Genomic DNA, 14183 nt, shown 5'->3' with positions numbered 1-14183 from the left:
AACTAATCTTAAAACTACACTTTGTGACCAAGAAACGGTAATATAAAGTAACGGCTTTTCTGTCCATTGAGTTGTTATGAGCTTCAAAGCAGCCGAAAGTTTTACCTGTCATTCTGGCCGCCCTCAAATCCGTGGCGGAAGAAGTAGTTCTCAAACAAAGAGGCTTTTAAAATAACTCCGTTGTTATTTTCTAGTTTTCGTTTTTCAAACGTGTGCCGTCGAACTGTTGTATAAAAGCGGTATCGCTCTCGGAGTCGTGTGATATAGCTCTATATCATCACGGCTGTGATTGCCTCCGGCACTCGGCCTGCGGCCTCGTGCCTCTGGCCTAATCACAGCCGTGATGATATAGAGCTATATCACACTCCTACTCAAGCGATATTGCTTAAATATGACCGCTCGTATTTATATACGCCAACACCTGTTCAGTGTAACTTGGTCTGGTGTGAACTACTGTACTGTTTTCTGGTACACGGTACTGAGTCTTAAAAGTGCATTTTAAAGCACTTTTTACGGATGAGATACAGGGTGAAAGATGGTCGTGTACAGTTAAATTATGACTTGATTATTCTCTGTTTACATGAAGATGCAGGTACAACAAAGCTTTTGGTACATGAAAGAGACACTAACCTTTGATGTTTAGACAGAAGATGACAAATGCATCTGTGCCCATCTGTGTCTGTTTGTGCGCTTGCATAAATCTGTGGGCACATTTTATGCATTTTATTAACAAGATTAGTCATAATAAATATTTTATATAAATGTGTATAATATACTCAATCACGAACATTACCATTCAAAGGTTTAGGGTCACTTATTTATTTTCCATATTTGAGTATACTCATCAAAAGTATCACCCAATGTAAATATTATAAAAAATGGAAATTAAATAATTATTTTTCATGCTTTGTTAGCAGTATTGAAGAAGTTGACATCTATTCTGGGCTCTTATTGGCTGCTTGTCTTCTTTATTCAACCAAAGCATAAAGAATCCATTATATATATATATATATATATATATATATATATATATATATATATATATATATATATATATATATATATATATATATATATATATATATATATATATATATATATATATATATATATATATATAATATTTGTACTGTAGTTGGTAACACTATACAATAAGGTTGTATTAGTGAACAAAAGTAAGTTTTACAGTTTAAAAATGTATTTGCTAAAATGAACTAAATGCTCTGCAAAAAAAACACACTGCAAAAAAACTTTCTTACTTTTCAGTACAAATATCTAAAAAAAATTCAATGTGCATTTTCTTGATGACCAAAATGACCTGAGAAAATAAGTCTAGTTTTAGACAAAAAAATATAAAATTTAAGTGAACTTGTGCTTAAAACAAATGAATTTTTCTTGAATAAAGGGGTGGTTTTCCAGACAGGGTTTCCATTATTTCAGGACTAGGCTTTGGTTATATTAGGACATTTAAGTAGTTTTTCAAAACAAACCTTACAAAAAACAATACTGGTGTGCATCTTGAGATAAAGTAATTGTATTGATATATCTAAAGATATGTCAATACAAGGTGTTTTTAAAGTAAGGCAGCTCAAAGATGCATTATAGTCTGGTACTAAGCCCTGTCCGGAAACCGACCCTAAGTGTTTGAGAAATAAGTTTTGTTTTGCTTGTTTTAGCACAAATTCACTTACATTTTATGTTGTTTTTTGTCTAAAAACTAGACTTATTTTTTTAGGTCGTCAAGAAAATGCATTTTAATTTAAGAATACTGAATACTTAAGATACTGAAAACCAGACAAAAATACTAGTTAGTAAGTCATTTCTTTTGCAGTATACTGTTCATTAATAGTTCATGTTAGTTAATGCCTTGACTAATTATTAAGAAATATGACCTTATGGTAAAGTGTTACTTGTTATGTTGGCACAATTTTTGTTTTCTCCCCATCACTAATTTTAAACATTGACACATTCACCTTGAGATCAAAAGGTAATGAAAGCATTTCAGTCAAGTGACCCCAAGCCTTTAAATTGTATTGTGTATATCTCACCCCACATAACTTTATTGCATTAAACATATTATGATGATTGACAGCTTCACACATATGTTGTTGTATTGTGTCTGGTTATTCATGACCTGCTGTGATTTTTGTATATTATTAACACTCGCATGTTTGACTGCAGCACTCGCCAGTGTCACCTGCTGCTGGATGTGTTCAACTCAACCGAACATGAGCTCACGCTGTCTGCCAAAAACAACCAGGACCTTGTGCTTCACGCCAGCGAGTGTCAGAGGTACAAACACTCACACGCGCACGCACACACACACGCACGCACGCACACACACACACACACACACACACACACACTAGACATTTCACTGCAGGTTGTATATGCATATAACTGTATGTAACAATAAATCTTTTAGTTTATTTTGTACTGTATTTTATTGATGGGTCAGTGACAAAAACAGTTTGGCAAGATGAGAAATTCAAAAATCTTTAAAAAAAAAACTTTTTTAAAAGCATGCATCGGGTTTTATCAAAGCACATAGTGTATTTATGTTGATTTTATGCAATAAAAAATTACCATAATTTGTACCATTTTTATGAAAGTTAAGACTGAATGGACCTGAAAATGTCAAATGGTGTTACCGCCAATTGCGCCAAAGAATGAGAAATATTAAATATTTTATCCACCTTGATGGCATGTAAGCGTAATCATAAAATTCATTTTAAAATGTCATTTTATTAGTTATTCTAAATGTAAATTTTAATGCGTTTTTGTACTATTTGTCCTGACATATGCTGAAAACAGCTCTGTTTTCTAAATAATCTTTGACAAATGATGTAAAAATGTATGTAAAAATCATATTACACTAAAATAGATTAATAAAATATTTTTTATTATACCTTTTTTATGAATACATTTATATTTTCATAAAAAATACTAGTTACAGCGCATTCACACGGGGCGTCAGCGTTAACACTTCACATTCACTTTTAATGAGTGAAGTCATGTGTTGCCGATTTGAATTGTGGATCCGTCGGCATCGCGCCAGTGCCGTTGCTAGCGGCAGAAGTTGAACATTTCTCAACTTTTCAAGCGGCAACGCGTGCGTCAGCCAATCAGATCAGCCTTATGCAAATTAAAAGTTCTCAAACTTTTTCAGCGTGCGGCCCCCTTTGTGTACAGTGCATTCCTTCGCGGCCCCCCAAAAGAAAATTTATGACAAAAAACAGTTCTAAAACTTTACATTTTAATTAAACAAAACATTAAATTATACAAAGTAGTGCTGCCTTATTTTTTTAGGTTTAATTTCACAGAATTCATGATAAATTAATATATTTTATAAAATGTCATAAAACTGGGGCCCCCCTGGCACCATCTGGCGGACCCCCTGGGGGCCCCAGACCCCAGTTTGAGAACCACTGACCTAGACAGAGCCAGCCAATAACGTTTATGGAAGAACGGAGCATGTGTAGCGGCCACTGTGACTGGCTGTTGGCCATGCTTCAGACAAGCCTTCTGTTAAGCGTTAACGCTTACGCCGCGTGTGAATGCGCCGTTACACCAATTGACACAGACCGGTTTCACCACAGTGACGTTTTTGCAATTATCCCCCAAATATTCTTTCAAAATGAAATAAAACAGAATTTTAGACTTCGTCCTCAAAAAAGAGAATGTATGCAAGTAATCTGCAAATTTATTTAGAAATGTTGACCCTTTTACATTTAATTAAATCAAACGGACACTAAATTATTGACGTCACGTCATTGACCTAGTGCTTGCCAATTTTATTTTTTGCATTCATTATTACAGCAGCACTAACTTTTATGATGTTTACAGTAATACATATACATAAGGTGCTCAAAGTGTTATTTTCAAAACGAATTTTTATATTATAATACATCCAATTCTTTATCCGATTGGGTGCTTCTTTTGACATAATGTAGGATAAGCATGTTAGGGATGTTAGTATTAAAGGAATAGTCTACTCATTTTCAATATTAAAATATGTTATTACCTTAACTAAGAATTGTTGATACATCCCTCTATCATCTGTGTGCGTGCACGTAAGCGCTGGAGCGCGCTGCGACGCTTCGATAGCATTTAGCTTAGCCCCATTCATTCAATGGTACCATTTAGAGATAAAGTTAGAAGTGACCAAACACATCAACGTTTTTCCTATTTAAGACAAGTAGTTATATGAGCAAGTTTGGTGGTACAAAATAAAACGTAGCGCTTTTCTAAGCGGATTTAAAAGAGGAACTATATTTTATGGCGTAATAGCACTTTTGGGCGTACTTCGACTCGCCTGAAAAGTCCGCTCCCCTTCTCACTCTCATAATGGGAGAGGGAGGGTGTAACTGCGCCGAGTCGAAGTACTCCCAAAAGCGCCACCACGCCACAAAATACAGTTCCTCTTTTAAATCCGCTACGCTTAATTTTGTACCACCAAACCCGCTCGTACAACCACTCGTCTCAAACAGGAAAAACGCTGATGTGTTTGGTCACTTCTAACTTTATCTCTAAATGGTACAATTGAATGAATGGGGATAAGCTAAATGCTATCGAAGCGCCGCAGCACGCTCCAGCGCTTACGTGCACGCACACAGATGATAGAGGGATGTATCAACAATTCCCAGTCAAGGCAATAACACATTTCAACATTGAAAATGAGTAGACTATTCCTTTAATTTGAATAAGATTCTCGTAGTTAAAGGGGTAGGCAGTTTCGGATAGACTAGCCATAGCAACCTAGCTTTAAAAGCATCCCACCACCCCTGCAGATGACGGGATATTGTCTACGCAAGTCGGGTGCGTGGAGGTATTCAACTACATAATTTGATAGGAGAGATGGACGTCCTATAATTGGAATCGGACCTCATGCAATGATTGGACGAACCATTTATGCTCCTACACTTTTCACAGAAGATGCTGTATATAGTTATATAAATACTTAACTTAGTGACTGAGGTTTTTAACAAGAATAACCAGAATGTTTCTGGCTACCTTGCCTTAAAAGCAAATGTTTTTTCACTGCTTGATTTTCTAATAATTTTAACTTCACAAACACAGGCCTTGTGATGTTTTGCTCCTCCTCTCTCTCCTCTTTCTGCATTAAATCACTTGGGTATGATGTAACGCTGTCTGTCTGTCTGATTGAAGTCTATAGGCTGTCAGACCTCATTCCCTGACCCTTCTCTCCTTCATTTCATGAAAGCTACTTTCACGAAGCGCAGCTACAGCAGGTCACTGTTTTTTACTTTCAGACGCACTTTGCGTCTCCACATACGTAGTGGCGGCTTTTTGATATTTCACTCTGAATTTGGCTTGGGGCTTTGTTTTGAAGATGCTCAAAGAGATGAAAACATAAAGGGGCATGACACGCTTCTGTTCGTAAGGATGAAGGGCAAAATGCAAATGTGACGATATTGAGTTTCCAGACATGTTTAAGACAAATCTTTAATGCAAATGGCGTGGCATTTGTCACTGACATTAGTCATGGTGTGATGTGTGTTAAGTGAGTCACAAGTTCGAGTCAGGACCTCGCAGACGGCGTTTATTTTGTGCGTGCCGTACCCTCTTCATCGATCACCTGATTAATGACTCAATCAGAAAACGTGCAGGTTGGGATGATACCTGGATCACAGGGAATTGACTAACAGATTACAGAGTTCCAAAAGCCAGTGGACTCATTGATTCGGGAGGGTACGTGTAGGTACCGATCGATGCGTACGTGTGTCGTTCTGGATATCGATCCTGCGGAGGGCTAAATCGGGTCTCCCCACTTTAATGACCGGTCAGGCGTGTGCTTTTGCGTTGTCGCGCGTCTCATCTTGTGTGCGGACCGTCTCTTCTTCCGGCTCATCTGTCATACTTTACGGTGATGCTTTCAGGGAGATTTTTTTAAAGAGCGATTGCTGGCTTCGCTGCATACCAATTATTCTTGTCAATCATATCGCGGGCCGCTGCCGTGACTATGAGGCATCCAGCGGCGCTAGGGCTCACCTGCACTAATCGATTTCTCCAAGCTTTAGATCTGTCTAACTCTCTTATTCTTTTTGAAGAGACTGTGTTTTTTCTTTAAGGGTGAGGTACTGTCGAGTGACTCACTGTGTGATTGTATGCGAGATACATTTTCATATTTCTTTTCAGGATGTAGGTTTAACTGCTCAAGCAGTTTTGTTCGAAAGCTGAAATGTTTCGTTTCTGTTTTACTAGCGAACGGATTAAATGGATTTCCACAAATAGAAACAAGGCCTTTACTTTTTTATCCATCTTTTCACTCAGAAAGGTCCATGTTGTTCTGTGTTACCTAATCAAGATTTTTTTTTAACACTTTACTTTAAGACACCTTTATAATCATGACATAAGATTTTATGCACATTTATCAGGGTTCCCACGGGTCCTTGAAATCCTTGAAAGTTTTTGAATTTGGGGGAAAATTCAAGGCTCTGGGAAGTTTTTGAAAATATACATACATAGATACAGGTCATTGAAAGTGCTTGAATCTATTTTATGCAAGAAGTTTTCTGGAAAAAATCCACATTATTCCCTGTGTAGTGTAGGATAATATCATAAAAATTCTAGACTTTTTAAGCACACGTGCTAAACTGTTCACTTTAAACGCTTATATCTTCTGCACGTAAATGTTGATTCATAACAAAATGCTTTTTTGCATAGTTGTGTTTGACACATGAAAATGTCTCGGGTTACGTATGTAACTGTTGTTCCCTGAGAAGGGAACGAGATGCTGCGTCTCCCTTGTCATACTTCCTGCGTCCCTATAACGCCATCTTTGGCAATATTTCAGATAGCGATATACTTGCTAGCTCCCGCGTCCTGTCTTTGTCGTTAAGCCTCACCATTGGTTGAATTTGATATACACATTCAGACACACTTACCCTTGGAGGCGTACCAAAATTGTCACCGCAGTGACGCAGCGCGAGTTCCCTTGAAAGGGAACTGTAGCAGTGTATCTTAAATGGTAACACAATGTAACCTTGCTCTCACTTGAAATGTGTCCCCACATTTAGTTCTTAAATGAATCGGTATCTAAACGCAATAAAATATTATTATTATTATTATTATTATTATTATTATTATTATTATTATTATTATTATTAAATGATTGATTTTTATTTCTTAAACAAATGGAGGAAACTTAAAAAAACTTTATGAACTGAAGAATATTCATGACGTTGTTATAAAACTATTTGACAAAGTATTAACATTTAATGACATTTTAATGACAAATTATATTTGTACCACTGTAGTTGAGGTCAAGAAAAATATTCATGATGCTGTTATAAAACTTTATGACAGAGTATTAATATTTAATGACTATTTAAATTTGTATGGGCAGTTATGTTGTCTTGTTAATGTCAAGTTGTCATGACAAGTTATGATGTATTGGTAAATGTCAAGTAACAAAAACATCTCAAACAATGTCATCTTTACATTAAAAATGACATAATTGAACAAATTACACTTAATGACAGTTGCCATAAACGTGCATAAAATCTCCTTTATGTTCATGGCACGTGTCATTTAATGATTATGAAGGTATCATATCAGTCTTATGAACACCCTTTCAAGTAAAGTGTTACCAGCTTTATTTCTGTAACAAGACATAAAGCTTCAACAGTCTCCCATTGCACTGGTAAGAAGAGTCATGTGGTGTCCAACTGAGTTGACGTCATTTGCAAGCGTTTAATTTGTAATGACGCACAATATGTCTTAAAAATAAGCTTGAGATTTTAGTTCTGGAATAGTTGTTTTGATTGTTTCATTATGTGCTGATTAAATCTTTCTAACTCTGGATCGTACGGGTCAGAATACTTTCATATTGAGCGGGGCTGGTTGCTATCAAGTCTGTCTCTCTGTTCAGTCAGCTAAGTCTAACTAGACGTTTAATTAGACTAATTTCGCTCAAGGTTAGTGAAGAGTGGGCTATGAGGTGACACTTTGCTGAGATTGGCTTTGAGGCAAAAAAACGAGACAGCGGTACAACGAATATGCCTATTATAGCCAATTATATTTTAGGATGTTTTCCACCTGAAAGTCTATGAATAAATCAATTAGAGAAATAAATATGACTTCTCCAAACCAAATGTGCCCCACAGCTATTACTTTGTTTAGTCATTCATTGCTAATCTGTAATAATTGGCATGATTTCATTTTATGCCAGTTCCATAACACTTAAGAAATTGGCTATAAACTATTTTCAGACTATGAAAAATGTATTTGTTAAGGATGCTCTTAAAAATAAAGATGCTTAAAAGGTTCTTCAGTGATGCCACAGAAAAGAAACATTTTTGGCTCCTTAAAGAATAATTTCATTCATACTTCTGTATAAACCAACAAACCTTTATTTACTACAGAAAATCTTTATTGAAACAAAAAGGTTTTTCGGATGTTAAAGCTTCTTTATGAAACCATTTCGCCAAAACGGGTTAGTAGCCAAAAGCCGTGACGTACGTTTTTGACATACACCACAAAAACAAAGCAACTTCGCACGACCCACCTGATCCCACTGTGCAATCCACATCCACTTAAAAAATTGTCATGTTTTATTTTGTGCCTCCATACTTTCTCGTGCAAGTACTCATGTAACAGTCTTTAAATAATGAAAACGTTGAAGTGTATGGTGGCTTATAAATTCATCCCTGTTTGGATTCTAAGGAATGAATGGGGCTAGGCTAAATGCTAACACATTCACGACACGCATTCCAAAGATTAAGCCTGTAAGATGCTAAGAGCACCTGTACCCCCATCCCATATTCCAAAACATTATCACCTGTCCCTCATGCATTAAACAGATATTTGGGCAAACAAAGCCCAAACAAGAAAACAGTACCAGGTTAATATATTTTATAAACAATAAGATACAGATCATTTAAAATATTGCTACATAAATACTTTCACATTCTCAAATTAATAATTAATTTTCTAAAAATGTATTGAATAATCTTAAAACTTTGATTAAAACCCAAAATAGTATCAAATACATTTTAATCAATATTATATTTTGTTGCTACAAAAAAAAAAGATTAAAAAGTAAATTTTTAACAGTTTAGAAAGACAGCTAATTCATGTAATGTGCAAGGTGCACGTGTTAAGTTTTCCAACCCTTCAGACCCAACGTTGTAAAATTACAACATTGATATAACAAGCTCCAAATCTATTATAATCAAAACGTTGAGCTGTATCTTAACATCTGCATGATCTAGACACATAACTAATCACAGAAAAAAATATTTTAGGCATTTTACTTACGTGATTGTTGATTTATTTAGTCCATGTTCTTTAACGCAGGTTTGCAGGTTTGTAAGTTCACGGCCAGAAATACAAACCTATATACAAAGTCTACCATTCAAAATCATTGCAGGGTTAAAGAATAGGACTTTTTAGTTGTGTAAATGTGGTTTTAAAGAGAACATTTACAGGTATATTTTATTAGACCTTAAACTGAAGTTGTATTATTACAACAGAGGGTTTTACAGGGTTAAGTGCACACATTGAAAAAGATAGGTAGGTGTTAATAACCCTTCTAGGGACACATGTTGCAAATTAGCTTAAGCTACAAGCACTACGAAGCATGCATTGGATAACTGTCTTTTCAGTTTGTCTATGTTTGCTGTTTCTGTCCCTATACAAATAAACTTAAATAAATAAGATGTTTTAAAGGTGCAGTGTGTAAATTTTAGCGGCATCTAGTGGTGAGGTTGCAAATTGCGTAGTCCACTGCTCACCTCTTGCTTTTGAAACACATAGAGAAGCTACGGTAGCTGCCACCGGACAAACATAAAAAAATTGTCCGTTAAGGGCTTCTGTAGAAAAATGGTGGCACAAAATGGCGACTTCCATGTAATGGGACCCTCTTTGTATGGAGACAAAAAGGTCTCATTATAAGGTAATAAACACATAACGGTTCATTATGAAAGGTCTTTATACACCCCTGATAATATAGTTTTGAATATTATTTTGCATTTCTGTCAAGAGATCCTTCTAAAAATTACACACTGCACCTTTAAATATCAAATGACAAAATGTAGTGGTCCTATAAAAATACAGTTCCTAAATTAAAGCTTTAACAAATCATACCCCACTCTTTCCTAATTACCTTTGTGTCAGGATAACTTCAATGACTAAATAAATGATTATATTGTATTTGTACCTCAGGTTTTTATAATATAAAATTTAATTAGCTTTTATTTAATGTTAGAGTTTGGATTATTACTAATTAATATTATAAACATTGGATTGATTTTATGTTTATGTGTGTGAGAGAGAGCAAGAATAAAAGAAAGGTACACTAAATTAAATTTTCATTGTTTTATATATTTGCTCTCTTTTCTTTTATGAAGTGTGTGTTTGTTTGTGTGGGGTTGTGTGTGTGTGACATGTTTGTTATCGTGTGTTTGTGTGACTTGTTTGTTATTGTGTGTGCATACTTTTGTCGTGTGTGTGTGTGTGTGTGTGTGTGTCAAACTTCACTCAACTTCTTTTTTACCCACATAATTGAAACAAAAGCCTGTTGCTGTAGCAACAGCGTCTAAGTGCTTTCTACATAATGAAGGGCCACTTTTCTCTTGTAACTTTGTGTGTGTGTGTGTGTGTGTTTTCTGTTTTGCCATTACGGTGTCAGGATACAGTACAGTCTCATCTCTGTCTTTGATCCTCTACCCTGACGTCTCTTCACCGATCCCCTGAACCTCTCTTAATCCCCGGTCAAATCATGATGCAAGGGTTTGATTTGTGGTTGCTAGGGTGTTCTGGATGGTTGCTAGGACGTTTATAAAGCTTAATAGACACTTGCCTAATTAAACCCAATGCACATTTAGAAAAGTAATCAGTGATGCGGTTTAAAGGTGACATAAAATGATTGAAAGTATTTATCCTTGTTCTGTGATGTGACATGTATTTTAAACAAGTGGTTTTGCACCTATTTGGCTCCCCCTACTGGCTTAACTTGCAATCTCATTACTGATTGGCTGACTTTGCTGCCACTCAAAAAATGTAGCCAATTATTTAAGTGGAGGGGCAGGGAGATGCCTGTGATGTCATAAGCATCAGTTTTTCAGATTGGGCTGTTTTCTGGCTGACATTTCTAAAAGAGGAATTTCTATGAAACTGAGATGTTTAGCATGTTTAGCACTTTTTGTATGTTTGTGAATGCGGGTAGATTACCATTATTCAACAAAGACAAGGTAAAAATGGTTTTTCATTCTCTGTCCCCTTTAATATGTGCAATCTTTACATACATGTTCGATTCTTTGTCCATTCCTCAAAACTAATGGTCCTCTTCAGGGTCGTAGGAGGCAATTGTCTCCTAATTCACCTAATCTGCTTGCTTTTGAACTGTGGGGAAACTTGGCTACGCTGACACAGAGAAAACATGCAAACCCAAACTTGACGTGAGGCAACCGTGACTGTGCCACCCCTCCACATACATACAATAGTGCGAACACAATTTAAACCGCACACTTTTGTGAAATTGGTCTCTTGCAGACAGAAGACTTTAATAACCTGTCTGCGGTGCTCTGTCGTCTGAGGGAATTTGATTGCATAAAATTATAATTTCGATTTTATCTGTTGTAGTTAAATGACAGTGGGAATAGATTTCAGTTTTTATGCATTAGCTTTTGGTGCTGATGCTGGGGTGGGGTGATGCAGCGTTGCCGTGGTGCAGTGATGCTGCTGTGTGTGTGTGCCGGTAACCGCGGGTTACAAGGAGATAGTCTATAAATAGCTCAGTGTTTCTCCTCTGCTGGAGTCACGGGAGTGAACACACACGTGAGCTAAATATAACTCTCCTCTGCTCTCTCCATCCTTTCTTGCCTCTTTCTCTCCATCTTTCACTCTCTCTCTCACTCTCCAGTGGCATGTTGAAACAGCAGCATTAAGTCTTTATAAATGCTTTATGTGTGGATGTACTAAGCTGATTTGAGTTTCTGCTTGGCGGTGTTGAATGAAAAGAGAATTATTGATAGACTTTAGTGGAAATCTCTCATGAGTTTGGCGGTATAGTGATGTGTGTACTTCCAGTGACAATCCAAATCAATACGCTTCATTTACGAATTTAACAACAAATTGCAGGTTAGGTGCTGTGACTAGTTGCTGTTTTATGTTTTTCATCATACTTACAACTCAAATAGTCTTCAGTAACTAAATGAGACATGCCCTTGTAATGATTATGGTGGGATGTTCCAGTAATCACAAATAATAATGCTGTACCACACGATGACAATGTAAAGGACTTTGTGCTGTATTTGTACCTCTGCATTGATGCTCAACTGAAGATGTCTTTCAGATTTGTCCTCACAGAGAATGGAGAATGCACAAGTTATACAAGACAAAACTCTTTGATTTTAGGTTGTGTGGGGGTTTGCACAGCATAGTGTTGAATGTCAAAATGTAGTTTTTGGCTTTAATCTCGGTCTGTTCTGAAAGTCTGTTTTACTTTTCCAACTACTGTGCTCTATCTCTCTCTCTGGATCTCTGTGTTGTGCTAATGTGTAGATCGATGCAGTCAAGGGTTATGGATACTTTTGGGTCAATCTTGCATTTGTTTTTTTCTTTTGAATGTTTCACATCAATTAGAAATTCAGAATTTGATAAGTCAGTAGAGGTTTGGGCAGAAGTTTCACAATACTGTTTCTGTAAGGAGAGTGTTTCTCTTTTTTGGGGGGGCTGTGTTGGCTGTCACATCTCAGATGTGTCGTTGATTACTCTGGACGTTTCTGAAGAAATAGATTTTCTCTCCTCTCTTTTCTTCTCTCATCTCTCATCTGATAGATGCCCAGGTGCTGAGAGACTTTCTTTCCTTGTGTTTGTGTGCTAATGTATCTCCTCTGTGTGCGTCTGTGCATGCGTGCGTGTGTGTGTGTGTCTCTGTCTGTCTGTTTGTCTCTTTTCGTGTGTATATGTATGTCGATCTGTCTGTCTGTCTCTTTCCATGTGTATATGTCTGTCTGTCTGTCTGTCTCTTTCCGTGTCTGTCTGTCTCTTTCCGTGTCTGTCTGTCTCTTTCTGTGTGTGTGTGTCTGTCTGTCTGTGTCTGTGTCTGTGTCTGTGTCTGTGTCCGTGTCTGTGTCTGTGTCTGTCTGTCTGTCTGTCTGTCTGTCTGTTTGTCTGTCTCTTTTTCGTGTGTACATGTCTGTCGATCTTGTCTGTCTGTTTGCCTCTTTCATCTGTATCTGTCTGTCTGTCTCTTTCAGTGTGTGTGTGTGTGTGTGTGTGTGTGTGTGTGTGTGTGTGTGTGTCTGTCTGTCTGTCTGTCTGTCTGTCTGTCTCTTTCAGTGTGTGTGTGTCTGTATGTATGTTTGTCTGTCTCTTTCCTTGTGTATATGTCCGTCCATCTGTCTGTCTGTCTGTCTCTTTCCATGTGTATATGTCTGTCTGTCTGTCTATCTGTCTCTTTCCATGTGTATATGTCTGTCGATCTGTCTGTCTGTCTCTTTCTGTGTGTATATGTCTGTCGATCTGTCTGTCTGTCTCTTTCCATGTCTGTCTGTCTGTCTGTCTGTCTGTCTGTCTGTCTCTTTCCTTGTGTATATGTCTGTCTGTCTGTCTCTTTCCATGTGTATTTGTCTGTCTGTCTGTCTGTCTGTCTCTTTCCATGTGTATATGTCTGTCTGTCTGTCTATCTGTCTCTTTCCATGTGTATATGTCTGTCGATCTGTCTGTCTGTCTCTTTCTGTGTGTATATGTCTGTCGATCTGTCTGTCTGTCTCTTTCCATGTCTGTCTGTCTGTCTGTCTGTCTGTCTGTCTCTTTCTTTCCTTGTGTATATGTCTGTCTGTCTGTCTGTCTCTTTCCATGTGTATTTGTCTGTCTGTCTGTCTGTCTGTCTCTTTCCATGTGTATATGTCTGTCTGTCTGTGTGTCTCTTTTAGTGTGTGTGTGTGTGTCTGTCTGTCTGTCTCTTTCCGTGTGTGTGTGTGTGTGTCTGTCTGTCTGTCTCTTTCTGTGTGTGTGTGTATGTCTGTCTGTGTGTTTGTCTGTCTCTTTCCTTGTGTATATGTCTGTCTGTCTGTCTCTTTCCATGTGTATTTGTCTGTCTGTCTGTCTGTCTGTCTGTATGTCTGTCTCTTTCCATGTGTATACGTCTGTCGATCTGTCTGTCTGTCTCTTTCCTTGTGTATATGTCTGTTGATCTGTATGTCTGTCTGTCT

General features: G+C 37.1%; 1 protein-coding gene across 4 annotated transcripts in view; it reads left to right on the top strand.

Annotated features, from left to right (window-relative positions):
- trappc9 (trafficking protein particle complex subunit 9) overlaps positions 1–14183 on the top strand; it is a 310708-nt gene that overhangs the window by 182921 nt on the left and 113604 nt on the right. For all 4 annotated transcript variants that reach the window (XM_055219336.2, XM_055219335.2, XM_055219333.2 and 1 more), the window contains one exon: positions 2182–2292. In XM_055219336.2, coding sequence (XP_055075311.2) covers positions 2182–2292 — 111 coding nt within the window. The remainder of the gene's footprint in view (positions 1–2181; positions 2293–14183) is intronic.

This window comes from Misgurnus anguillicaudatus, chromosome 20, assembly GCF_027580225.2.
Source record: "Misgurnus anguillicaudatus chromosome 20, ASM2758022v2, whole genome shotgun sequence".
Lineage (NCBI taxonomy): Eukaryota > Metazoa > Chordata > Actinopteri > Cypriniformes > Cobitidae > Misgurnus > Misgurnus anguillicaudatus.
The sequence above is the reverse complement of the archived record's forward strand: the minus strand, read 5'-3'. Positions and strand labels throughout refer to the sequence as shown.